Source organism: Suillus subalutaceus (assembly GCF_016647625.1).
Source record: "Suillus subalutaceus strain FC151 chromosome Unknown DFJ58scaffold_31, whole genome shotgun sequence".
Lineage (NCBI taxonomy): Eukaryota > Fungi > Basidiomycota > Agaricomycetes > Boletales > Suillaceae > Suillus > Suillus subalutaceus.
In genome coordinates, this window is record NW_024540280.1 from 27,930 (window position 1) to 48,230 (window position 20,301).

The following is a 20,301-nucleotide window of genomic DNA, read 5'->3' on the forward strand; positions in this document are numbered from 1 at the left end:
GAGAGACCGCCTTTTCTTTTTTTAATCCCTGACCGTCGGACCACCACCTGCAATTGGCGCTCTTCCCGTGGGTATTTGTTTTTTTATGACGAACTCATTATTATCTTTGGGGAGGCAGGTAGCAAGATGACCACGAGCACTAAGCTTAGGCGCATACAACGCGTCCCGTTGTTTTAAAAAATATTCTGCCGATATCTCTACATAGGCGTACAGGTAGGTGCAAAACACAAGGCTAGTATACTCATCAGCCCCTACTCCATCCCGCTAGACGTTGCGGTCAATTTGAGACGCAAGAGCTGTTTGTTTAACTGATGCCAATCAATCGTAAGTCAATTTCTTTCGGCTGAACTAAACGACCTACCAGCTCCAGTGCAATTTTGCGATCCTACATTTATCATGACGCACTGGCCAAACGTATTGCCGGTTAATACTATGCTTTCACGACCATGCTCCGCGGGCTCTGCCCGCGTCGCTGGCGGAGGCTCCAAAGGCATAGGCTCTGCAGTAGTGGTGACATGTTCTAACTTGGTCGCGGCTTTTATATTGTGAGGTGAGTCTTGTCAATCAATTAGACATACGAAGAACTCACTGGAACCGTTGCAGTGACTTGAAAATATATTGATGGTTCCCCCCTCCGCAATACAGTTGTTTTGTATGATTACGATACAGTTGTTTGGTGGTTTCGGGGATGACTGTTCGACACTCGGCAGCGGAGTACCGTCAGTCAACTCATGGCGGGAAGGTGGTCTCGGAGTGGCACTAGCATCTTGCAATGGGACGATGGCAAGAGGCAGATAAAACTTTGTTGAAGCGCAGGATGAGTGTGATCCAGTGGAAGCATCCATTGTAGAGATGGGGGTGCTGGTATAAGTAAGATGAAGTGCGTCTTTTAAACAGTCTATGATGACTCCTTTAAGTAATAAGTACTGAACACACGGTACCCGTTATCTTCAAACACCGCATGTGGTTTTGATCTCTGCACAGTGCAGAAGACAGAATGACAGACATCGGGAAACCGGCGAGAAGAAGGTTTTTATAGATTTAATGGCAAATTCACTTGGAATGATTGTTGTGATATGCGCCTGGCGCCGTTAGAAGGTTTTTATAGATATAAATGGCAAATTCACTTGGAAGTTGGAAGGATTGTTATGTGATATGCGCCTAGGCCTGGCGCCGTTTCGGAATTTCGATCATATTAATAAGAGACGGAGCATGGATGTGTAACAACACAGCATGTCGCAGCAGACGGAAAGAGCTGTCGGAAAGAGACAGAACCCAACAACACAGCATGACGTGGTGGATGGGCGCCATCGCCGGAGGGATCTCGTGCTTATAGATGTTGTAGAAATGAAATGAGTTCGGCAGGGAATTGCGAACGAAATGAGATGGAAACGAGACGTGTTAGTAGGTAACACGAAGGGAGATGGGACTAGGACTAGAGACGAAGACTTTTCGAGAGGCTTTTCGGTCGTTCTTGGAACGGGGATTTCACTGTAGGATTCGCTGTAGGCATGAGTGTACATGGGCAGTATATATACGTTTTCGAGTACTTGACTAGGCCGGAACGAGCATAAGGAGCATATGGCGAGGCGAAAATACTTCGGTGAAGAAAGGGTATCGTGAAATCTGAGCACAAGGTGAGATAACGAAAGAGAATGAAAATGAGAAGTAAGAGAACGTATCCACGTAACTCGGATGCGGAGAGTTGCGCTCTTCGCATCAATAAGTCACGTGGGCAACTTCGACCGCGTGGTTTGAGCGTCTTTATTTTGAAGCTTGGTCGGCGTGTAGAGAATAGTGTGTGGTGGCATCGCATCATCTGATTCACCGCTGTGTTTTGGCCCATCAGTGCTGCTGTCACTCGAGGTATGCATGGTTGGAGTCTATGTCATATGACTTGGAACTGACAAACCTCCTGCGCGAATTCAGTTCATCTGGGCTGTAGCATTCTCCTATAACGCGTAGCACAGCAGACCGCGACAAACAGCTTCGCGTGCGATAAGTTGCAGCAATGCGACTCAAAACATCCGGGGATACTAGCAACATGACCCTCCCTCAAGACTCGGAGTGCAGTAGAGATGCACTTGGAAGCACTAAGAAGGGGAAAGCAACACTTGAGGTAGTGGATCCCAAGCTGCTGCAGTCAGACATGCTACCCCTCAGCAATCCTGCATCGGTTAGGCTCCCAAAACGTCATGGGCCCTTTTTGTAATTCTCTCGGTTCTGTGCGTTCTGGTGTTACCAGTTAGGCGCTTGAACATCTTCTCCCCGGCGTCTCATCTTGATTTCTCGGGGTTAGAACCAGTAGTAGATATGCTGGCAGGTATGGGCTTCACTGGAAACGGACGTACCAACGATGTCCTGTCGGATAAGTATAGTTTAATTATAAAAGGGCAGCGCGTTTTCATCCAGTGAGTACTCGATGAATACCCAAATCACATTTGATACATTTACGTTGTGCACTCAGTTCAGGAGAGTTTCACACATTTCGACTGCCTGTGCCCGTGATATGATTACTGACTTCCGTATAGTACTGTTGCTGTCGCGCTGTGGGCTATGGAACCGAAAGCCGTCGCTCCAACTTTGCAACTCACCATTGAAGGCGTTTACGAAGGTGGTGTCGGCGGTATTGAGACTAATAACCCTCCTTGGTCGCCTGAAGGACGGTCATAAGTCCGGAACCCTCGGACAAAACGTTACAATTTTATATTTACGATGTATCTTTTGTCGGTAAGACTAGCAATCTGAGCAAGAAATGAGGTCGTGCAGGTGCTTAGTCAACGTCGTTCACTCGTTCAAATACTCCATGCTGACATGCACACCAAACTTGTTTTTTTTTCTTTCACTGGCAGGAGCTTCGGACAAAAGGACTCGGAGTAGAGATACATAAAACTTTGAATACATAACAGGGTGCCTCTTGCTCTACGGTCAAAATTACAAGAGGGTAAGCTGGGGTAAGTTGGATGGAGTGCACTATCTAAAGAACCGTGAAACCAAGAAGACGATGATGTATTTGTAGTACGGAACTAGAGTAACAGATGAGCCCACTGCCTTCGAAGCTGCATAAGGGCAACTCCTGCAGCACTCTCCTTCGCAGACCCCTTGTCGCTGCCAGAACCCCGTCCGTATTCAATATCATCAACTAAGCACACCCAAAAATGTGAAAAAAAACTCAAGTCAAAAAATGAGCACATACTATAAATAACGAAAGTCCAAGTAGGATTATGATCAGTGCCATTTCTGACACTTTCCCATCGCAAGTGAGTAGCAGCACTTGTGCCATATCGTTGTTGCAAGAGGTTATTCAACCCCAGTCTGTTCTCTGCCATTGCAACACAAAACAGTCAGTCGTGACAAGGACAATATAGTTGCCCGAGATTATCACATACGTTCTGCGTTTGGCATTGTCAATATTTCGAAGAGGTCAAAGGAAGTCAGCAAAGAATGTTGGGAGGATCATTGTCATTCCCTCGACTTTTTTATACTAGAAAGCTGGCGACATGGCAGAGACGGGAGAGAGTGACATCCGGCAAGTAAATGGACCGAGATTGAGCGTCCGAAGAGGCCTGTAGACAAGCAATAGAAAATCGGAGCGCTGGAGGTTGAGCATAACTTACCTTCCTGTGTCATGCTATGTGTTGCTTCCTTAACCAAAAAGCCTGTAGGTAAAATAAAAGTCGTGAATAAGATAACCGAAGGTTAGTGTGTCGTTCACACTCTTACAAAATACAATATTAATTGTTGTCACAATATTGATATCCAGAACGGCGTCAATGAGTCGTCCACAGGAAGTGCCGCAGTGAGCACAGATCGGCAAGCTGTGGTGAATTTCATTCTGAACTAATCATATAGCAATAATCAGTTGGCCTCCGCCGCGTGCGCTGCGGCACATTTCATGTCTACGGTTACTGGCTTCCCGATGATAGCGAAACAGTGGTCAATCACGTAAATTCTCTGATGACACTGGAAGTCACGTTCTGCGGCAAGATGTTGTTCCTGTGGTAAATGCAATGCATGCCATGGTCTGGGAGGTTACAGGTCCATAGTCGAAGAAGTGTTGACAACTTGATACAATATTTGACACAATCCACAGTGTTGTTGGGAGAGCTGTTTGAGGTTGTTAGGATAACAAGCTGTTGGCAAATAAGGACATACAACGCCACAGTCATCCTGGAGAGTCAGAGCACTTCAAGTTGTTTCATAGTACTATCATATACAAGCTACAGTCCGATTGTTGCACAGCGCTGTACTGGTCCCCTACTGCACTAATATATTTTCTCATTACTTGAGCAACTTGCGCTTACAGTCAGAGACTTTGACCTGCCAGGATCAATTCTCACTCCAAGCATAGACATGCATGAACGAAGCTCCAGCTGACTCCTAGGCCAGATTTTATGCTTGCACAGGACCGCGATGCCTTGTTCTCAGGTGGTGGAATCCTGCGTTGTATTCAATCCAACCAGTAGAGGATAGCATTGGTGGCGGCAGACTGCTAGAACATGACATGCCCAGTAACCTAGATCTTCTGGGACAGTATATGCCGGATTGCCGGATCGGTTTCCTCGGACGGGTGTAATAAGTCGTCAATATCGGAGTGAGACGGTGAACTCATACTCATATGTGTAATCCCAAGGAGTATATAGGCCACATTCGCCAGTCAGATGCAGGCCTCGGGCTGGACTATTACTAGGTAGATCCAGTACTAGTTCTTGACGCATTTTTGCACACCACGTTTGAGAACTGTAGAGATGAACCTGTTCTAGCTATCAATTAAGCGGTCGAGCAGATGATAATAATAAGATAGTGTTACTTTGGAAGTTTCATGTAAGCAAGATTCAAAGTGGCGATGAGCCTGCGTGCGCTGGCATGGCTCTTTCCACCCACACTACTCCGTCAGGTAATTCTGCAGTCCTCGACCATTGACAGCGTTGCATGCTTCCAAAATACTGACCTGCTAAATAGGATTCCTGTTACCGTCGATCCACTCAGCACCCCCCTTCTTCACGTACGCATCCCGCCTCAAATCCTGACCGATATTTACATCCGCCAGACAGCGAGCAACCAAACCAAAACACTCAGGCACATCTCACTGAGCAATGGATACGCCTCATCCTGACATATGCGAGACACAAGCGCCTCTTCGTGCTGCGCGTTGAGGATGTAGAGGTCCCAGGCGGCGATTGGGATGAGATCCTTCGCAATGAGAGAATAAACCGTGCGTTTTATTTCAACCGTTTCTTTTATTTTTACGAAGACTTGTCATGACATATGTTTCAGGACGAATCCCACCGTCGTATCTCTCGTCGTTAATGGCTAGCATGGTCGCAAAGAACCTCGCCGTATACGAGCCATCTAAGCAGACCCGTGCGGTGCTGCTTTACTGGCGTCTTTCGGAAGAATGGGCTGATGTCCTCCATTCGTGGGTTAGTACCTCCTTTCATCGCAAGTCAAATGTTTTATTGTCGCATGCAGGCAACAGCGACCGGCCAGCTCAATACCATCCTCACTTTTTATGAGATCTCAGACCCTCCCATCCCGTCGCCTCTTTCTGGCATTCCCATACCACTCCTACGGCGGGCTATCACCATTCTCTCACGCTCCAATCGAGCACAAATTATCGGGGGTTGCTGATGGCGAAGGTGTGAGGTTCTTTACAGGATGATTTTTGGAACAAGGAATTGTAATCTGATTATGTATGTCGTTGTACTACTTATTCGCAATATATGGTCTACCGCAAGCAGGGTATGAACAAACAACAGTTATGATAGTACAAACGTTCATCTACATCGTAGTCCGAGCATCCTTGATGAACTCATGAATTTTTGTCAAATTTACGTCTTGACCCTAGTACCGCAACGCCCATCAAACGACCCATTGCATCCAGCTTTATTGGCAAGTCAGTCTTGGACTTGGATGCAGGGGCTCTTCTCAGCAGAGAACCTGGCATCTGCGTGGAAGACGAGAGCGGTCTTGCATCACCTCTTTCTTCAGTAGCCCTTCCCTTTCCCTTCGTCGGTTTGGAAGGTTGCAAGGAGATTTTTACTACCTTGGACGATCGCGCTCCCAAGACGGCGTCCTCCTCATTCTTCCGCTTATTCGTCTTAGCAACTTTGTTCTGCCCAGTGCCGTCCCTTTTGAGGTTCCAATCAGAAATGAAACTAACTGCTGGGCGGTACGGGCGATCTTCTGGAAGTGGTCGTTCGCGGTCGTCCACGCTTTCCGTTGCTCGCCTGTCCCGGAGCCATGCAACACCATGACTGGGCCCTGGCTGGTGTTCCTCCCATTCATCTTCATTCTCCTTGCTCGATTCATTTCCATAATCGCTGTCGACATCGTCAAGATTGTCTCCTCGAACCTCACACACATCGTCCAACCAGTCCTCGTCACCTGCACGCTCAAACCTGTCAGGGGCGTTTCTATCGACAACCAAGAGCGACTGTTCTTCTGGATTCTCTGCGATGTGTTGGATTTTTTGAAGACGCGCGTTCTCTTCCTTCAGAGCCTCGTACTTCCCTTTGTATTTGTCGTACTGCCAGTGTGAGGTAAATTAACAATACTTGCTAGAATGAATGCATGCTCACTGCCACTTTGTTTCTGTGCGCACGATGCTCGAATTCCCTTGTCCTCTCTGCTAACTCTTTCATTCCTTTGCTTAGTTCTTCTTTCTCCTTTCGTGCATCTCGCGCATCTCTTTGCGCCGTCTTGCATTTCTCCTTCCACATCTGCTCATCACTCTCAGCGACTTCGTACTTCTTTTGCAGCACGGCAAATGAACGCTCGGCTTTGCGGCGCTCATTCTCATGAGCTGTAGAGGTACTCTTGAGGTCTGCATGCTGCGCCTGGAGAAAGTCATAGTTCCTTTGCAGCTCCTGATGTTGATCGTCCAACTCATCACGCTCCTCGTTCGCGCTCACCAATTTCCGTTGCAGCCGTTCCAAATTCCGTTGCAGCCGTTCCAAACGTTTATTCAAGTGTTGTTGTTCCGCCGCATTTTCACGCGGCTTTCTTGCGGAGGCTAGAGGCGCGCTCCATGGTTGAATCCGGGTCATCGGAAAGCGTGATATCAATATCGACATCCGAATCTCCAATGGCGGATTGTGTGTTAAATTGTGTGAGCGATCGATGAGGATTTAAAAATATTTGAAACGCGTCCTTGCGCTGGACGCGCTTGCGACAAGTGGGACATTTGAAAGGCGGAGGTCCGGTTTGGAAAAGATTTTCGATGCATGTGTTGCAGAAGCCATGTCCTGGATACAATCAAGGGTCATATAAACGAGTTGGACATGTTCAAAATTTGCACGGATGACGAATTGACTCACCGCATTTGAATAATCGCACATCTTTCAGGGAAACACTATCCAGGTGGATAGAGCATTCTACCAACAGCTCATCTGGCATCTTCCCGAATTAGATGGTGACCTTTAAAGATTATGAGCGTGCATTTCCGCACACATATCAGGAGATCGACTACCGAACGGACTCCGTGTACAATGTACTAAGCTCAGGTAACAGTTTGGCGATTGTTGCGTTGATGTTAGTCGGCGTGAAGAAGTAAATAGTATTCAATTCTTTAGAGATGATGATGAGCCTGATAGTAGCATACGCATATGTTTACCACCTAGAATTTAGAATTATTGGCAGCCTGGGTAGAACGCGTCCTGGTGCAAGTCCGAGTCGAATGGCATTGGAGGTGTCACAGTCACGGTTAACGTGGCTGTTACTAACGCGTTACGCGTTTCGTTTTTTCTTCCACTGGCAGTCTCCTAACTTTGCTACGACCACATCCCAATTTCCAGCCCGTTACGGTGCGTAACAGTGTTACAATCTTCCGAGTACTCTTATTGATTCTACCACAAGCATCCATTCTAACTGGTGAGTTCGGGTCACTAGCTACGATAATATGTAGTACCACCATGCTAACAGCATCACAGAGCTAGATTACGAATCGACAATAGCAATTTGTGCCTCGGTCACGTTACAGCAGACATCATTTTACTTTCAACTGATGACGTTGAGATTCGGGTCTTCACGCTCTTTCTCTCCCTTACCTCTCCGTTCTTCGAGTCATTGTTCTCCCTTCCTCAGGGCCCTAATGGTGGTATATCCGACCAAGAAATTAAGGATGGCCTAGCAGTCATCCCCATATCCGAGGACGGCAAACTATAGACCTATTTCTCAGGTTTTGCTATCCATCAAACACTCACAAAGGATCCTCATGACAGCCTGACGGATGCCCTACCTGTGATCGCAATTGCGAGGAAGTGTGTGCTAGACCTAGTCGAAAAATGCATGCCGGGCTCTTATGGCTTCCAACATTTCTCCAGACAGAGCTGGTTCGCAATCGCCAGGCAAGCACGGCTCAAACCTGAAACTATCCTCGCTGCCAGAAGCACCTTACAAAAACCATTAATGCCCGCGTGGTTTGCATAAACCGATCTTATAATCGCATCCGACCTTCTTGCCTTTCTGAAATACCACAAAACTTGTAACAGTCATTAGCGCACAACTTGAGATGGACGACCAGACACTATGACCATCACAGTGATAGTCCCAGTGATATTTGGTTGGATGTATGATGCTCAAGGCACTCGAAGGTACTATAACTGCGGAATGGACACAGACCAGAGATTTTTGCCTTGGGACGCCACTCCAGTTGCTTGGTGGTCAAAGTTCATGCAGGTGGCATTCGAGTTGTTGAAGACACCTGTCCGGTCACACTGTGCGGATAGCAGCGGACGAGACGATTGACATGGTCAGAACTTCACGCTGTTCACTTTGCTTGGGCCAGGTGGGAGCGAACACGACGAAGTTTAGTGTGATTTTTACTCTGAAGTCGAAGATGCCATTGCTTCGGTGTGTCTTGCTCTAAATCACGAACTAATTATGATACCTCTCGATAGGTCGAGTTGATTGACTCAGTCCAGACTCTAAGAGTTGAATTCGAATTCCTGGGGGAACAAGCAAGCCAGGTATTGTACTTGCGTGTCTGTCACAATCCTTTCTCTTGTTTCATAATCATGGATTATTGATAGTGATATCAGTCGTGCCATCATCCGTCGTTGGCCCGATACCTTTTCGCTTAACTTTCTGCTTCTTGCTGACTAGACTCTGTCACTATGAATCCATGCTTTAGGTGCGCGAGTCTTGGCTATTTCGATCTAGCTGAATTGCCTAAATTTCGGAACCCAGTAATCTATGGTCTCAGACAAGCATCGAGACGTTCCGTAAAACCTACATAGCATCAACTTCACGAACCCACGCGTCTCTGCTAGCTATGTTCATGAATTTTTTGTTTCCAGGTTCAAAATTGAAAAAGACAGTACGTTTGACTTCCTTTTAAGACCTGACTACGGGAGACTAAGTTCACCACTTGCGTCGGAAGAACGTGCGACACGCCGACACCGTCCGTCCCCGCTTTTGATATTTGAAAAAAATGTTTTTCTCTTGGCAAGACTCTGTCGAGAGACATTCCGTATCGGCTTGCGATATCCCCTATTTTAAGTCAACAAGTTTTCAGTTCTGGCGCCGCAAGGCTCGAGGGACTTTTGAGTCGCCCTCTGCCGTCTACTAAGTCACGTATAAGTCATTACGTGACTGTTACTCGCTTCGTCATGGTCCACCTCAAGTCTACTTTGATGTATTGACATTCGACAAGATTAACCGGCCTAACCCGGCTGAAGCGGTGAAGGAATGTTCTTGTAGGTAAGTCATCTGTTGAACCCTGACTGTACTAGAAAAGTCCATGAGTTGCTGATCGAAGCCAGAAATAATAGCAAACCGCGCTAGATGCTCATAACATGGAGGGGGATTGAGCTATAGCCTCCTACATCTACAAAGTGGCTGTCTGCTCAGCGCTGTTGCACTAGACACTAGTCGGATTGTCACTTGCCACAGCCCCAGTTTCAATATCACGACACGGTTTATCCTCCTGCGTATCTCCTTTATAATCACCGTCACGTATCATCTCGTGCCGATATCTCGATTCGCAAGTACCCAGGTTGATTTGAACACCAACGTACAAAAAGGCCATGAGGTCAAAGAAGACACGTGTATGCAATGAATGCCGAATGCAGCGGTCTGCGCCCTAACAGGCAACCTGCCACCGCATGGCCAGTTCGATTATCTTATCTTTCTCAGAGCCTCTTCATCATCCCCAAGCACATTCACAAATTTCAAGTTTCAACTGGTGAGTTCAACTCACTTGCTACGATCGGTCATAAATATTCATGACGCCACAAAGATCATCATCGCCAATGGACTTGCCAGCGGATTTGCCAGTGGAAACCTGTGCTTCAGCCCCGTTCGATCACGCTAAAGCAGACGTTATCTTACGATCAGCTGATGGCGTGGAGTTTCGCGTTTTCATGCTCTTCCTCTCCCTTGCCTCTCCGTTCTTCGAAACATTGTTCAGCCTCCCTCAGGCATCCGATGGGGCATCCGATCAAGAGATGAAGGATGGCTTGGCAGTCATCGTCGTGTCTGAGGACAGCAAAACTCTAGATTCGTTTCTCAGGTTTTGCTATCCATCGACACTGGCGGAGGATCCTTCCCTTGACAACCTCACAGAGGTCCTCTCTGTGCTCGCAGCTGCGAGGAAGTATTCACTAGACCTGATCGAGAGAAAAGTATGTCAGGCTCTGGCGAATCCCAAGGTTCTTGAGACAGAACCCCTTCGCTGCTTCGCCATTGCGAGGAACGCACGGCTCAAGCATGAAACCATCACCGCTGCCAGACACAACTTACGGCAACCCTTAATTCCTGTGTTGTTTGCAGAAATCAACCTTATCACTGCATCTGACCTTCTTGCGCTGCTGACATATCACAAAAAATGCGCTATCGCTGTACAAGCTTTAATCAAGGATTTCAAATGGATGACAGATCATTATGGCAGTCTGGGTGGCTGCGGTTGGCTGTTCAATCGTCCTAATAACTCCCACTATGGCGGCAACCAGTACTGCTGCGGACAGGGTACTGACACAAGATTTTTTCCTTGGAATACGCCTCCACTTGCATGGTGGACAACATATATGCAAGAGGTATACGAGCTGTTACAGGATAGTCCGTCCGGCGATACTGTGAGGACGGCAGCGGACAGGACGATTCAAAAGGTCAGAAGCGCGAACTGTGCTTCTTGCTCTGGCCGGGTGAAAGAAGCCATGACGGAGTTTAGCAACTTGCTTGCTCTGAAAGTCGAAGAGGCTGTCGCTCCGGTATGTACCTTGCTATGCAACACGAACAGATCCTGAGAGCTCCCAACAGATCGAGCTAGAGATTGACTTCTGATTGTGACTATCCTCTTCCGTAAGGTCACTATACAGTACTGTGGTAAAAACACGATCTTAATGTCATCAGGCAGATCACGTCCATAAGCTTGTGCCAAAGTGTAGTATCCAGCCGCCCCAGTGTCCATAATCGTTCAGATCCAACAGTTGCAACTTGAAAAATTTGGGATATCTCTGCTTAAGAGTTACTTAGGGGGCTAGTGCTGACTGCTGCGTCTAGTTGTATACAAATACGTCTCAAAAATTACAAATATTCATTTTCTCCATAGTAACCTTCTTGTTCTAGCAAGACGAACGTACTGTGAATATATATAACGTACCCTCAGGGCATCGAGTTTCATCCACATCGTTCTTTTGTTGTCCTTCCACAATCCATTAATCATTATTTTGATCTCTCCATAGTCAAAGGTAAGTTTATCTTACTGCCCAGAAAGATCCTGCTTGACTATACTGTTCACACAAGTAAAGACAAATCCTCTCTGATGGTAGCCCCGCCATTTCTGCATGCCAAAGCAGATATCATCCTTCAATCATCCGATGGCGTCGATTTTCGCGTGATTACGCCCTTTCTGAATCTCGCCTCCTCGTCTTTTGGCTCCATCATCGAGCAAGCGGCACGATCAGATCAGATCGAAGGTGATCTGCCCATCGTGCTTGTGGAAGAAAACCACAGAGTCCTTGACATCTGGCTCAGATTCTGCTACCCTTCTACTCTTGCGGAGGATCCTCCTCTGCATGAACTTGAAGATATCATACCTGTCCTTGAGGCAGCTAGGAAATATTCTTTGAAACCGCTTGAGCACAAAGTTCGCCAAGCGCTTAAAAGCCGCATGGAGAAAGAGCCTTTGAGATGCTTTGCGCTTGCAATGCGTGCCCAGCTAAACATTGAAGCCACGCTGGCTGCAGAATATACTCTTCGCCAATCTCTCATTCCTGCGAGGTTTCCGGAAATCGACCTCATCACAGCAAAGGAGCTGCTCGCACTACTTACCTATCATCAGAGGTGCGGCATATCGGTACAATCCTTGGGCACGGATCTATCCTGGATTACCAGCGACTACCTCAGCTTCGGGTTGAATGCGATAGGATACCAATGGATCATTAGCGGCCCCTGTGGTTGCGAGTCCAGCAGTAGATTCTTGCTCAATGGTCAACGACCGTTGAAATGGTGGAGTGATTACATGGAAAAATGTCTGGTGTCCTTGTACGACAAGCCATGTGGCCACACGGTCCTAGTGGGAGTCAGTGATACAGTCCGGGCCGTTCGAGCTACTGGTTGCTCGCAGTGCTGTTCAAATATCCTGGTGAACATGACGGGATTTGCCGAGTTTTTCAGTAGGAAGGTTGATATGTTGACGGCAAAGGTGACTTGATAGCTTTATTCCTTTGTTAGCAGCGCATCAGGCTCATAATATTGACTTGAAAAGGTTGATCTCGACATGGAGTTACTCAAACCCTTCATTCCGGTTACCCTATCAACGAAGAAATGGGGGACAGGGGGCGGGAAGAAGAAGAAGAAAAAGTGAGGGAACTCCCAAAACTACTGTATATTGGCACACAGGTTGGCAAATAGTTCTATTCTAGTAGTAGTCCGACACTATTCTCGAGAACAGACTGCACATTCTAGAACACCACGGTGCCATCGACCAACTAATGTACTATGGCTCACTGTTGAATGTCGTGTCTCAGTGCCCGAACCAGATGATCAATGTGCACGTCGTTCTAAAACACCTGCTTCGAGACTAGGAAAATTATGCCGAGACGAGCCAGGTATCAACGACATGCCAGCACTGAATCTCTTGAACTCATGGTCACTGGTAACAATCCATGAAACCGGGGAATCAGTAAAGCAGGGGAAAAAAATGTAGGTCGATCATTATATCAGTGAGATCGAGAAAAAATACGATCATAAATTAGAAATCGGGAACTAACAATGTGCGGATCTGCGCGGATGGTGCCTAAAATTACAAGTAGCTGCGTTGTGATTGGTGGTGGCCAGTGGCCACCGGCGTGATCAACGGACACGCAGCAGGTGAACTTGAATAGCTTGGTACGAATCTACCGACAGGGAGGTGGCAGCAGCTGCGGTCATATATGTCATGGGGTTTCACCGGCGACAGCGTTTCATGGTGCGACGATTGACTCGAAGTTAATTTTGAGCTTCTTGCTGCTGTCCTTAGGTCTGAGCAACCTGGATTCTGCTCCTTTTACGTGGTGGGGCAACATATAAAGTCTACGACACAGATGAATATTGGAGGTGTGGCGAAGGGGTCTACCAAGAACTGCACATGGACGTGACCTCAGGGAAGTGAGAGTACTGCTGCAACGTCCGACGGACGTGCAGATGGCTGAGGGTGGGAATGACACGTGGTGAATAACTAAAGCGTGAAGGTCAAAAACACTTGTAGAGCCCGTCACGGTGAATTGAGAATTTGAGATAATAATGGCGACTCAGATTAATAGCGTCTAGCTAAAGTGTGTCGTGCCATGAAATGATCCGGTGCGCTCAGTTCATATGTTTTTTTCTGGGTTTGTTGTTTTTTTTAACAAAAAAACATAATATTTTGGTGACTAATATCGGAGGTTGAAAGAATACAAACACTCCGAGTCAGTGCAGCGGTGTCGAACTTGTTGAATCATTCAATAGAGGGAATCAAACATGTCGATTCTCACACCGATTCTGTTGTCGATTCTGTTGTCGATTTTTAGATGACAGAATCGGGTAGAATCGAGAATCGACAAGAATCGTTGAAGCGGCTCTGGAGCCGCTTCAACGATTCGTTTCATCATCGATTCATCACCATCGTGTTGCCATGTCCAATTTTGTAATTTCCATGTGAATTAAAATTGCGAAATATCCATTCAGAACATATCACAAAGAAATACACTGTCCCCTACACTATGACTCAAAGGGCCTACTGCTGTTATAACCCGCTAGCTGTAATATAGCGAAAGCAACAACCAAAAATGCACTTGCAAAGTCTAAGCCCGCTGATGCGAAAGCTAAGAACTTGAAGCAGCCCATCAAAACAGGCAAGAGATAATCAAAGGGTCGGGAAGATAGTGTGAGGGGCCCAGTTTGGGGAGATGACAGTGACACCATGAACATTGAGCCGCCTGATATCGAGTGCATGACCTATTATTCTGTTACTATTAGTATCCGACAATGCCCAACTACAGATGGACTGAAGAACTTGCTTTTCAGATGCTGACTGAGATCACTGAAGACAAAGACAAAGCACGTGCTATGAGCGAGAATCGTGCATGATTCAGAGGCGAAGCTGCGAGTAGAATCGGGGGGTGTTCAAAGTTGACGTCGATTCAGGTCAAAGAATCGAGCCGAAAATCGGACTCAGAATCGGTTGCGAGAATCGACATGTTTGATTCCCTCTAATATCCGACTTGACTCAGCCAACGTCTGATCCGGAGATGATTTTTTCCTTTGGATATCCAGAAGGATTCGAAACTTAGCGCCGATTGAATTGGACATGGCCCGGACTACTACGACAATTGATAGTGAAATGTAAACGAACGTCGCCGAGGTTCAACTCGATCAACGGATACTGTACATGATTTATTCCAAGACTATCGACAAAGACATAATCCAAAACGAAAACGAAGGAAACTCCGGCATTTTGGATTTTTATAAGAACATGGTTGATGACCGCGAGCGAAACCCAAATCTCTGACATACCAGACATGCGTAGCGACTGTAAACGCAGATCAATGAGATTATGACACGACTGAACGAAAAAAATTCGTACCATTTCGAAACGTTCAAAGCGATCCGAGCCAAGACCAATCCCCAAACACATTCGCTGAATCCTTCACCCAGTCCTCTATAAACGTAGTCTTTCCACGTTCTCGAGTCTTCCGCTCCAGCCACACGATCTTTTTGGCAGTGTCCGCCCCGTGTTCCTCACAAAGTTGCTTGAGGATGATGTGCCGACTCAATCCGGGATATCCGCTCATGACTTTGAGCATGTACTCCCCCATAGCATCAAGACCGGTATCACCAGTCTTCGTCATGACCATGCCGCGGTTGATCCGGAAGACCATTTTCGCTCCTGGATCATCGATCACAAAGCGAACTGCTTCACCGCTCGCAGTGAAGAGGAAGTAATCGACATTTCTGTCGGCTTCAAGCATCTCGGCTTGACGCTCCGCAGCAGGGGAACGTTTGCCCTTGCAGGGATTTACGCCAATGTCTCTGAGGCTCGTGAGACCCCGACCCTCCTTCTTGCCGAGGTTGCGAATCAGCTCGACTGCGGGATTGGAGTCGCCGAATGCCCAAAGGGAGTCTCCCTTGGTTCCCCTCAGACCCTTCGACACCGGCTTCTTGCCACAAGCCTGTTTGTGAAGAGACCAGTCTTGTTTCTGGCAGGCTCTAGCCAATGCAGCATCGTGAGTGAATTATCAATGCGGGATTAAAGGACTACTACGCACTGAGAACAATAATGTACCTCGAATTTGAGTTTTGTTTTGCAAACACTGCACACCATGAAGCGAACACCTTGACCGATGTCTTCCGGCGTCTTCGTGCAGTTTTCGCAGCGGATAAGAGGTTTATCCCTGAGAGTCGTTTTGACCCCTGCTAAAGATCGAGCGACGTATCCCTCGGTATTCTCCATGAGGTGCAGAACTCCTTTCATCCCCTCGCTACGATTGGTGATGTCACGTACGATCGACATCGCCGAGAACATAACAAAATGCCCTGTTTAATTGACTGTTAGACTTACACGATGTTCTGTAAGCGGGAATCACTCACCGATAAACTTATTCCTATCGATAGTCGCGACTTCGAACACAAGCTTTGTGCTTTCGGATATCTGTTTTCGAGGTGAAACATCCGAGGCCTGTCCCCACCATGGATTTGGCAGGTTCGACGCCTGTTCCCACCACGAGTTTGGTAGGAATGCTGGTTTAGTGGATGACTCGGTAATCTCCAAGACACGAGTGAGAAAGTCGACGAAGCCCTTCCCGCCCTGCGCTAGGAAGTTCGAAACTGTGACCTCTGGGCAAAGAGCACGACAATCTTGCCCCCAAAGCGTACGTGCTTCAGATGCCTCCTTCAGTCCTTCAAGGATGTGTCTCCTCTGCTCAGTAACGTTCAACAACAACCAGATGGTGTCAAAGTGACCTTCGTTAAACAGGCTACGCAGGATTTCAGCTACGTGATCTTGGACGCTGCGAAGATCCTGGTGGAGGAACTCGATGTCACTAGGAGTAAAGAAAGAATCATCTAGGAAATGACAGATCTCCTTGAGGACGTCTGCTGCAGTTGACGATGCGATCGCCGCCTCCCACTCCTTATTCCACTTGAGCGCGTCTTGCTTAACATCAGTGATGTTAAATTTCTTGGACAAGAGTGCAGGAAGATGTTTAGCTTTCTCTATAGCAGAGTCGTCCTTGATTGCCGATGCCATTGCTAGATGATGAGTGACCTGTTTGCCGCTCAGAGGGTATGGAAGATCAGGAATATCGACCAGACGCGTTTTAAAGCTAACGCCCCATGGTGATAATCGGATACTATCATATCGATAGTCAGGTGAATAATAGCTCCATGATCAATGATGAATCACGATAGTCCATAAAGAGAAAGGCCATCATCTTCCAGACGTAAAACCCGCGCTCTGTATGATGTAAAGTACTTACTTATCACCGAGTATATTCCACTTGAGCGCGTCTTGCTTAATATCAGTGATGTTGGACAAAAGAGAGAGAAGATCGTTGGGTTTTTCTCCAGCAGGCCATCGGTTGCAAGTGCCACCACTAGACGATGACTGAGTTGTTTTCTCGGGAAGTGTGTTTGTGAGACTCAGAGGGATCTAAACCAGATGCGTTGAAAGCGCTCATGATAACCGATACCGTCATATCGATAGTCAAATTGCAAGCATGGGCAGTTCATGATCAATGATGGTAGTCTATAAAGAGAAGGTCAGACGTAAAGCCTACGCTCTATACAGTTGCGGACAAGTAAACTCGCCAAATTTGGTAGAAGAGAAGATCACCAATTCGAAGCCTGACAGCTTACGGACAAGAAAACTCGCCAATTTTGGTAGTTGCTCTCGACCAATTCAAAAGCGTTCTTTACCGGACGAGAAAACTTGCCAGTTTAGGCAACCGAAGAAAAGGCCACCAATTCGAAGCCTGCGCCCTGTGTACTTATCATCACCACGAGGATCCATGAGGTCTCATGAGTCACGAACCTTCCCCTGAATGTTGATACAGCGGTCTTGTCAGTGACATGAACCAGACATCCTTTACGAGTCTGAATTCTACATGTGCGCAACATCATAACATCTATTCATCGCTGGATCGGATTCCACAGTAGAACCGACGATTGCATTGAAAGCGGGCTGGTCATATCTGCTAGTTAAAAACAAAGGGATTCTTGCACTCGCAGCAACAATACATGAAACTGGGAATGAGTAAAGCAGAAAACGTCAGTACAGAAATTGATCAACATAATAACAACATCGAGACAAAAAACCCGACCATATGGTAGAAGACATGAAAGAACAAAGCAAGGGTGATGTCTGGAATTAAAAATAGCTGCCTTTTGATTAGCGGTGGCCACTAGCACGGTCAACAGACGTGCAGCAGGCAAATAATACGACACGAATCCACCAAGGAGTGGATTTGGCGACAGCAGGTGTTGTGGCGGTGTGAGCTGCAGTTATAGGTGTCGTGGACATGTCGCCGCCGGAAGTGATTTCATGGCGCGATGATGATGCTACAGGTCGGTTTTGAACTTCTTGCTGTTCTTGGGTCTGAGTGACTACAATCTTGATCTTTTTGTTACGGGGTGGGGCAACATATAAAGTCTACAAGATACATGAGTGCCGGAGGAATAGCCAAGCAAGTGAAATACCCTTTTATCCTTGGCGGCCGCAACTTCCACGACAGGGGGTCGGCGGAAGGAACCTTGCCTAGAGCGCTGCCGAGGTTGTGTTGCATCGTGGTCGGTGGGAGAAGAGCGTTGGAAGAGCGAGGAGAGCCTATTGAGGGCCACGCGTGGATGTGACCCCAAGGAGGCGAGAGTACTGCTGCGACGACGTGCAGAGGGCTGGGTATGGGAATGACGCGTTGCGGAGTACTGAGAGCATGGAGGTCAGCACAAGAACCAACCAATTGATATGATAATAACTCACATGAACGCGCCCTTGCATGCCGTCAAAAAAGCCCTGTGGTTCATAGGCATCCTCGAACTGTCCCGTAGCATCGGCCTGAAGTGTCAAGTTTACGAGCATCGAAGATGTTGACAAACACGTCACATACCTCCAAAAACGACTTGTCTGCTACGTCCTACGAATTGGAGATTAGTACACTCTATTGTTAAAGAACCATGAGATGACGCATACTTTCGATTCATCTTTTGGTGGCTAAGAACGAACACTTTCAGTATTAGAGTGGGCGACGTATTCACACTTACATTGGACAATAGGTCATCAAGACCAATATCTTTTAAGATGGCATGGATGTCCCACACGTACGCATTGTAGTCATTGCAACCTGTTACTAGCAGCTTTCCATCAGCGGAAAGAGCTGCACAATACACGCCAGCCTCGTGGCGGAGGGGTTCACCGACAGGTAGATTCGTATCGAGATTCCACAAACGCACTGTTCGATCGCGTGAAGCACTTGCGAGGAGACGATTATTGTGAGACAAGGAGATGGCGAATACAGCATGGTGATGACGTTCGAGAATAGCGACCTGGCGGCATTGAACTGGGTCGAAATTGAATATCCTAATTGAGCCAACGTCTGATCCGGATATAAACTTCTTTCCATCCGACGTCCAAGTCATACTGTAAACTGGTCGACTGTGTTCGATTGTCGAGAGCAGCTTTCCTGTGTCAGCGTCCCAGATTTGCACTGCGTTCTTCTTGTATCCGCCGGTCGCGATCTGTTTGGAGTTGGGCGAGTAGCTCACAGCGTATACAAATCTGTGTGCCGTCTTGATTGGACCAAACATAGTAGTTTCGCCGGTCTCGACATCCCAGACCCTCGCAGTGCCGTCCTCTGATCCACTCACAACTCGCTCACCAGTCGGACTCCAGCTCACAGACCACACGCTCCTTGTGTGGCCCGTCCATTTTGCAATGACCTTCCCGGTCTCGGCGTTCCACAACCTAACTGACCCATCTCCGCTACCGCTTGCAACGATGTGACCTCTGGGAGACAATGCCATGGTGACCACCCCCACCCCATCTTCCTGATCTCGCCAGTCGTCGCCAATCTGTAAACCGCTCTCCAAATCCCACCGTCGGAGCGAGCCGTCGTTCGAACATGTGATGACTCGTTGTCCATCAGGTAGGTGCACAACACCTCGTACCCACTCGGTATGGTCTCGCAGCGTTTGGCGGGGCATTATCCCTTCCGTCTTTTGCGTCTCGCTGATGGGGGAAGAGGGTGGTATTACTAATGCCTCTGGTGTTTCGATGATGGGGGAAGAGGGCGTAATCTCTGACGTCTCTAGCATCTCACTGATGGGGGAAGAGGGCGCTATCCCCGACGTCTCTTGCATCTCAATTGTAGACATGGTCTATCCTTAGACGTATGGACTAAGGAAGATCGTGAACGAGTATGCGTAACGCGACAGCAGCTTTCTGGGATCTTAGGACGGTTAATCCTGCAGAAATGAATATTGCCAGTGGTTCTAACCCAGTGTCAACCCTTGTCAATAGAAGCGCAATAGAAGGAGCTCACGGGAAGCTTGTTAAGAGAAATTCGAACCTGAGGAGCAGGGGTTGCTCGCTATGGCGAGGCCCTATCTTTCACAAGGGCGTGTCAAGTCAAGTATCGTTGAATCATTGAGAAGGAAGCTGGGCAAGGGTTCATTTGAGCGTCTACTACCAAGGCGCATTTCGTACGTTATCTTCATGTTTACTCCACCGCTTGATGCTGCGCAGATGAGGCGATCAGAACAAGCGCTACGCACATCATCTTCCGAATCCTATGCTTATCATTTTAGGAACTTCCTTTTATGACGGTCGTAACATATGATGATAGGTGC

General features: G+C 47.5%; 9 protein-coding genes across 9 annotated transcripts; 4 read left to right on the top strand and 5 right to left on the bottom strand.

The window, feature by feature from the left end:
• Positions 1 to 240: 240 nt before the first annotated feature.
• Positions 241 to 863, bottom strand: DFJ58DRAFT_268618 (uncharacterized protein). Its single transcript, XM_041379568.1, has 3 exons — positions 590 to 863; positions 362 to 535; positions 241 to 308 (listed from the first exon to the last, which is right to left on the bottom strand). The coding sequence occupies exons 1-3, from the start codon at positions 843 to 845 to the stop codon at positions 265 to 267; spliced, it is 474 nt and encodes a 157-aa protein (XP_041245763.1). The 5' UTR covers positions 846 to 863; the 3' UTR covers positions 241 to 264.
• A 1,181-nt stretch (positions 864 to 2,044) lies between these two features.
• DFJ58DRAFT_839836 (uncharacterized protein) lies at positions 2,045 to 2,673 on the top strand (the record flags this gene model as incomplete). Its single annotated transcript, XM_041392558.1, has 3 exons — positions 2,045 to 2,192; positions 2,246 to 2,411; positions 2,532 to 2,673. 3 exons carry the CDS (start codon positions 2,045 to 2,047, stop codon positions 2,671 to 2,673), a joined length of 456 nt encoding a protein of 151 aa, XP_041245764.1.
• Positions 2,674 to 2,881: 208 nt separating this feature from the next.
• On the bottom strand, positions 2,882 to 3,747 carry DFJ58DRAFT_778218 (uncharacterized protein). Its single transcript, XM_041389606.1, has 5 exons — positions 3,724 to 3,747; positions 3,618 to 3,659; positions 3,390 to 3,566; positions 3,197 to 3,322; positions 2,882 to 3,142 (listed from the first exon to the last, which is right to left on the bottom strand). The coding sequence occupies exons 3-5, from the start codon at positions 3,403 to 3,405 to the stop codon at positions 3,027 to 3,029; spliced, it is 258 nt and encodes an 85-aa protein (XP_041245765.1). The 5' UTR covers positions 3,406 to 3,566; positions 3,618 to 3,659; positions 3,724 to 3,747; the 3' UTR covers positions 2,882 to 3,026.
• Positions 3,748 to 4,817: 1,070 nt separating this feature from the next.
• Positions 4,818 to 5,757, top strand: DFJ58DRAFT_778219 (ESCRT-II complex vps25 subunit). Its single transcript, XM_041389607.1, has 5 exons — positions 4,818 to 4,897; positions 4,963 to 5,005; positions 5,055 to 5,215; positions 5,278 to 5,423; positions 5,473 to 5,757. Exons 1-5 carry the CDS (start codon positions 4,867 to 4,869, stop codon positions 5,629 to 5,631), a joined length of 540 nt encoding a protein of 179 aa, XP_041245766.1. The 5' UTR covers positions 4,818 to 4,866; the 3' UTR covers positions 5,632 to 5,757.
• On the bottom strand, positions 5,758 to 7,677 carry DFJ58DRAFT_778225 (uncharacterized protein). Its single transcript, XM_041389608.1, has 5 exons — positions 7,472 to 7,677; positions 7,320 to 7,419; positions 7,075 to 7,247; positions 6,582 to 7,001; positions 5,758 to 6,529 (listed from the first exon to the last, which is right to left on the bottom strand). The coding sequence occupies exons 2-5, from the start codon at positions 7,396 to 7,398 to the stop codon at positions 5,813 to 5,815; spliced, it is 1,389 nt and encodes a 462-aa protein (XP_041245767.1). The 5' UTR covers positions 7,399 to 7,419; positions 7,472 to 7,677; the 3' UTR covers positions 5,758 to 5,812.
• Positions 7,678 to 10,138: 2,461 nt separating this feature from the next.
• DFJ58DRAFT_268703 (uncharacterized protein) lies at positions 10,139 to 11,435 on the top strand. The gene is made up of 4 exons (XM_041379569.1): positions 10,139 to 10,186; positions 10,241 to 11,210; positions 11,260 to 11,306; positions 11,357 to 11,435. The coding sequence occupies exons 2-3, from the start codon at positions 10,254 to 10,256 to the stop codon at positions 11,281 to 11,283; spliced, it is 981 nt and encodes a 326-aa protein (XP_041245768.1). The 5' UTR covers positions 10,139 to 10,186; positions 10,241 to 10,253; the 3' UTR covers positions 11,284 to 11,306; positions 11,357 to 11,435.
• A 112-nt stretch (positions 11,436 to 11,547) lies between these two features.
• On the top strand, positions 11,548 to 13,006 carry DFJ58DRAFT_778228 (uncharacterized protein). Its single transcript, XM_041389609.1, has 3 exons — positions 11,548 to 11,690; positions 11,746 to 12,646; positions 12,710 to 13,006. The coding sequence occupies exons 2-3, from the start codon at positions 11,765 to 11,767 to the stop codon at positions 12,806 to 12,808; spliced, it is 981 nt and encodes a 326-aa protein (XP_041245769.1). The 5' UTR covers positions 11,548 to 11,690; positions 11,746 to 11,764; the 3' UTR covers positions 12,809 to 13,006.
• Positions 13,007 to 14,786: 1,780 nt separating this feature from the next.
• On the bottom strand, positions 14,787 to 17,009 carry DFJ58DRAFT_268771 (uncharacterized protein). The gene is made up of 4 exons (XM_041379571.1): positions 16,051 to 17,009; positions 15,729 to 15,996; positions 15,047 to 15,669; positions 14,787 to 14,992 (listed from the first exon to the last, which is right to left on the bottom strand). Exons 1-3 carry the CDS (start codon positions 16,706 to 16,708, stop codon positions 15,060 to 15,062), a joined length of 1,536 nt encoding a protein of 511 aa, XP_041245770.1. The 5' UTR covers positions 16,709 to 17,009; the 3' UTR covers positions 14,787 to 14,992; positions 15,047 to 15,059.
• Positions 17,010 to 17,714: 705 nt separating this feature from the next.
• Positions 17,715 to 18,626, bottom strand: DFJ58DRAFT_268765 (uncharacterized protein). The gene is made up of 3 exons (XM_041379570.1): positions 18,437 to 18,626; positions 18,157 to 18,381; positions 17,715 to 18,109 (listed from the first exon to the last, which is right to left on the bottom strand). Exons 1-3 carry the CDS (start codon positions 18,533 to 18,535, stop codon positions 17,849 to 17,851), a joined length of 585 nt encoding a protein of 194 aa, XP_041245771.1. The 5' UTR covers positions 18,536 to 18,626; the 3' UTR covers positions 17,715 to 17,848.
• Between the last annotated feature and the right edge of the window lie 1,675 nt (positions 18,627 to 20,301).

Bases quoted from the DNA above. Each gene is read 5' to 3' on its own strand.
- DFJ58DRAFT_778219 (XM_041389607.1), top strand. From the start codon at position 4,867: ATGGCTCTTTCCACCCACACTACTCCGTCAG. The intron at 4,898-4,962 runs GTAATTCTGCAG...CCTGCTAAATAG, and splicing joins CACCCACACTACTCCGTCAG to GATTCCTGTTACCGTCGATC. The intron at 5,216-5,277 runs GTGCGTTTTATT...CATATGTTTCAG, and splicing joins TCGCAATGAGAGAATAAACC to GACGAATCCCACCGTCGTAT.
- DFJ58DRAFT_778228 (XM_041389609.1), top strand. From the start codon at position 11,765: ATGGTAGCCCCGCCATTTCTGCATGCCAAAGCAGATATCATCCTTCAA. The intron at 12,647-12,709 runs GTGACTTGATAG...TGACTTGAAAAG, and splicing joins TTGATATGTTGACGGCAAAG to GTTGATCTCGACATGGAGTT.
- DFJ58DRAFT_268765 (XM_041379570.1), bottom strand. From the start codon at position 18,535: ATGCTCGTAAACTTGACACTTCAGGCCGATGCTACGGGACAGTTCGAG. The intron at 18,382-18,436 runs GTGAGTTATTAT...CCATGCTCTCAG, and splicing joins GCATGCAAGGGCGCGTTCAT to TACTCCGCAACGCGTCATTC. The intron at 18,110-18,156 runs GTATTTCACTTG...TGTATCTTGTAG, and splicing joins CGGCCGCCAAGGATAAAAGG to ACTTTATATGTTGCCCCACC.
- DFJ58DRAFT_268618 (XM_041379568.1), bottom strand. From the start codon at position 845: ATGGATGCTTCCACTGGATCACACTCATCCTGCGCTTCAACAAAGTTT. The intron at 536-589 runs GTGAGTTCTTCG...ACAATATAAAAG, and splicing joins AAGTCACTGCAACGGTTCCA to CCGCGACCAAGTTAGAACAT. The intron at 309-361 runs GTAGGTCGTTTA...GATTGGCATCAG, and splicing joins GCAAAATTGCACTGGAGCTG to TTAAACAAACAGCTCTTGCG.
- DFJ58DRAFT_778218 (XM_041389606.1), bottom strand. The intron at 3,143-3,196 runs GTATGTGCTCAT...GGGTGTGCTTAG, and splicing joins TTGGACTTTCGTTATTTATA to TTGATGATATTGAATACGGA.
- DFJ58DRAFT_268771 (XM_041379571.1), bottom strand. From the start codon at position 16,708: ATGGCATCGGCAATCAAGGACGACTCTGCTATAGAGAAAGCTAAACAT. The intron at 15,997-16,050 runs GTGAGTGATTCC...TCAATTAAACAG, and splicing joins CGATAGGAATAAGTTTATCG to GGCATTTTGTTATGTTCTCG. The intron at 15,670-15,728 runs GTGCGTAGTAGT...TGCATTGGCTAG, and splicing joins GAGGTACATTATTGTTCTCA to AGCCTGCCAGAAACAAGACT.
- DFJ58DRAFT_778225 (XM_041389608.1), bottom strand. From the start codon at position 7,398: ATGCCAGATGAGCTGTTGGTAGAATGCTCTATCCACCTGGATAGTGTT. The intron at 7,248-7,319 runs GTGAGTCAATTC...GATTGTATCCAG, and splicing joins TGTGCGATTATTCAAATGCG to GACATGGCTTCTGCAACACA. The intron at 6,530-6,581 runs GTGAGCATGCAT...TCACACTGGCAG, and splicing joins CGCACAGAAACAAAGTGGCA to TACGACAAATACAAAGGGAA.
- DFJ58DRAFT_268703 (XM_041379569.1), top strand. From the start codon at position 10,254: ATGGACTTGCCAGCGGATTTGCCAGTGGAAACCTGTGCTTCAGCCCCG. The intron at 11,211-11,259 runs GTATGTACCTTG...AGCTCCCAACAG, and splicing joins TCGAAGAGGCTGTCGCTCCG to ATCGAGCTAGAGATTGACTT.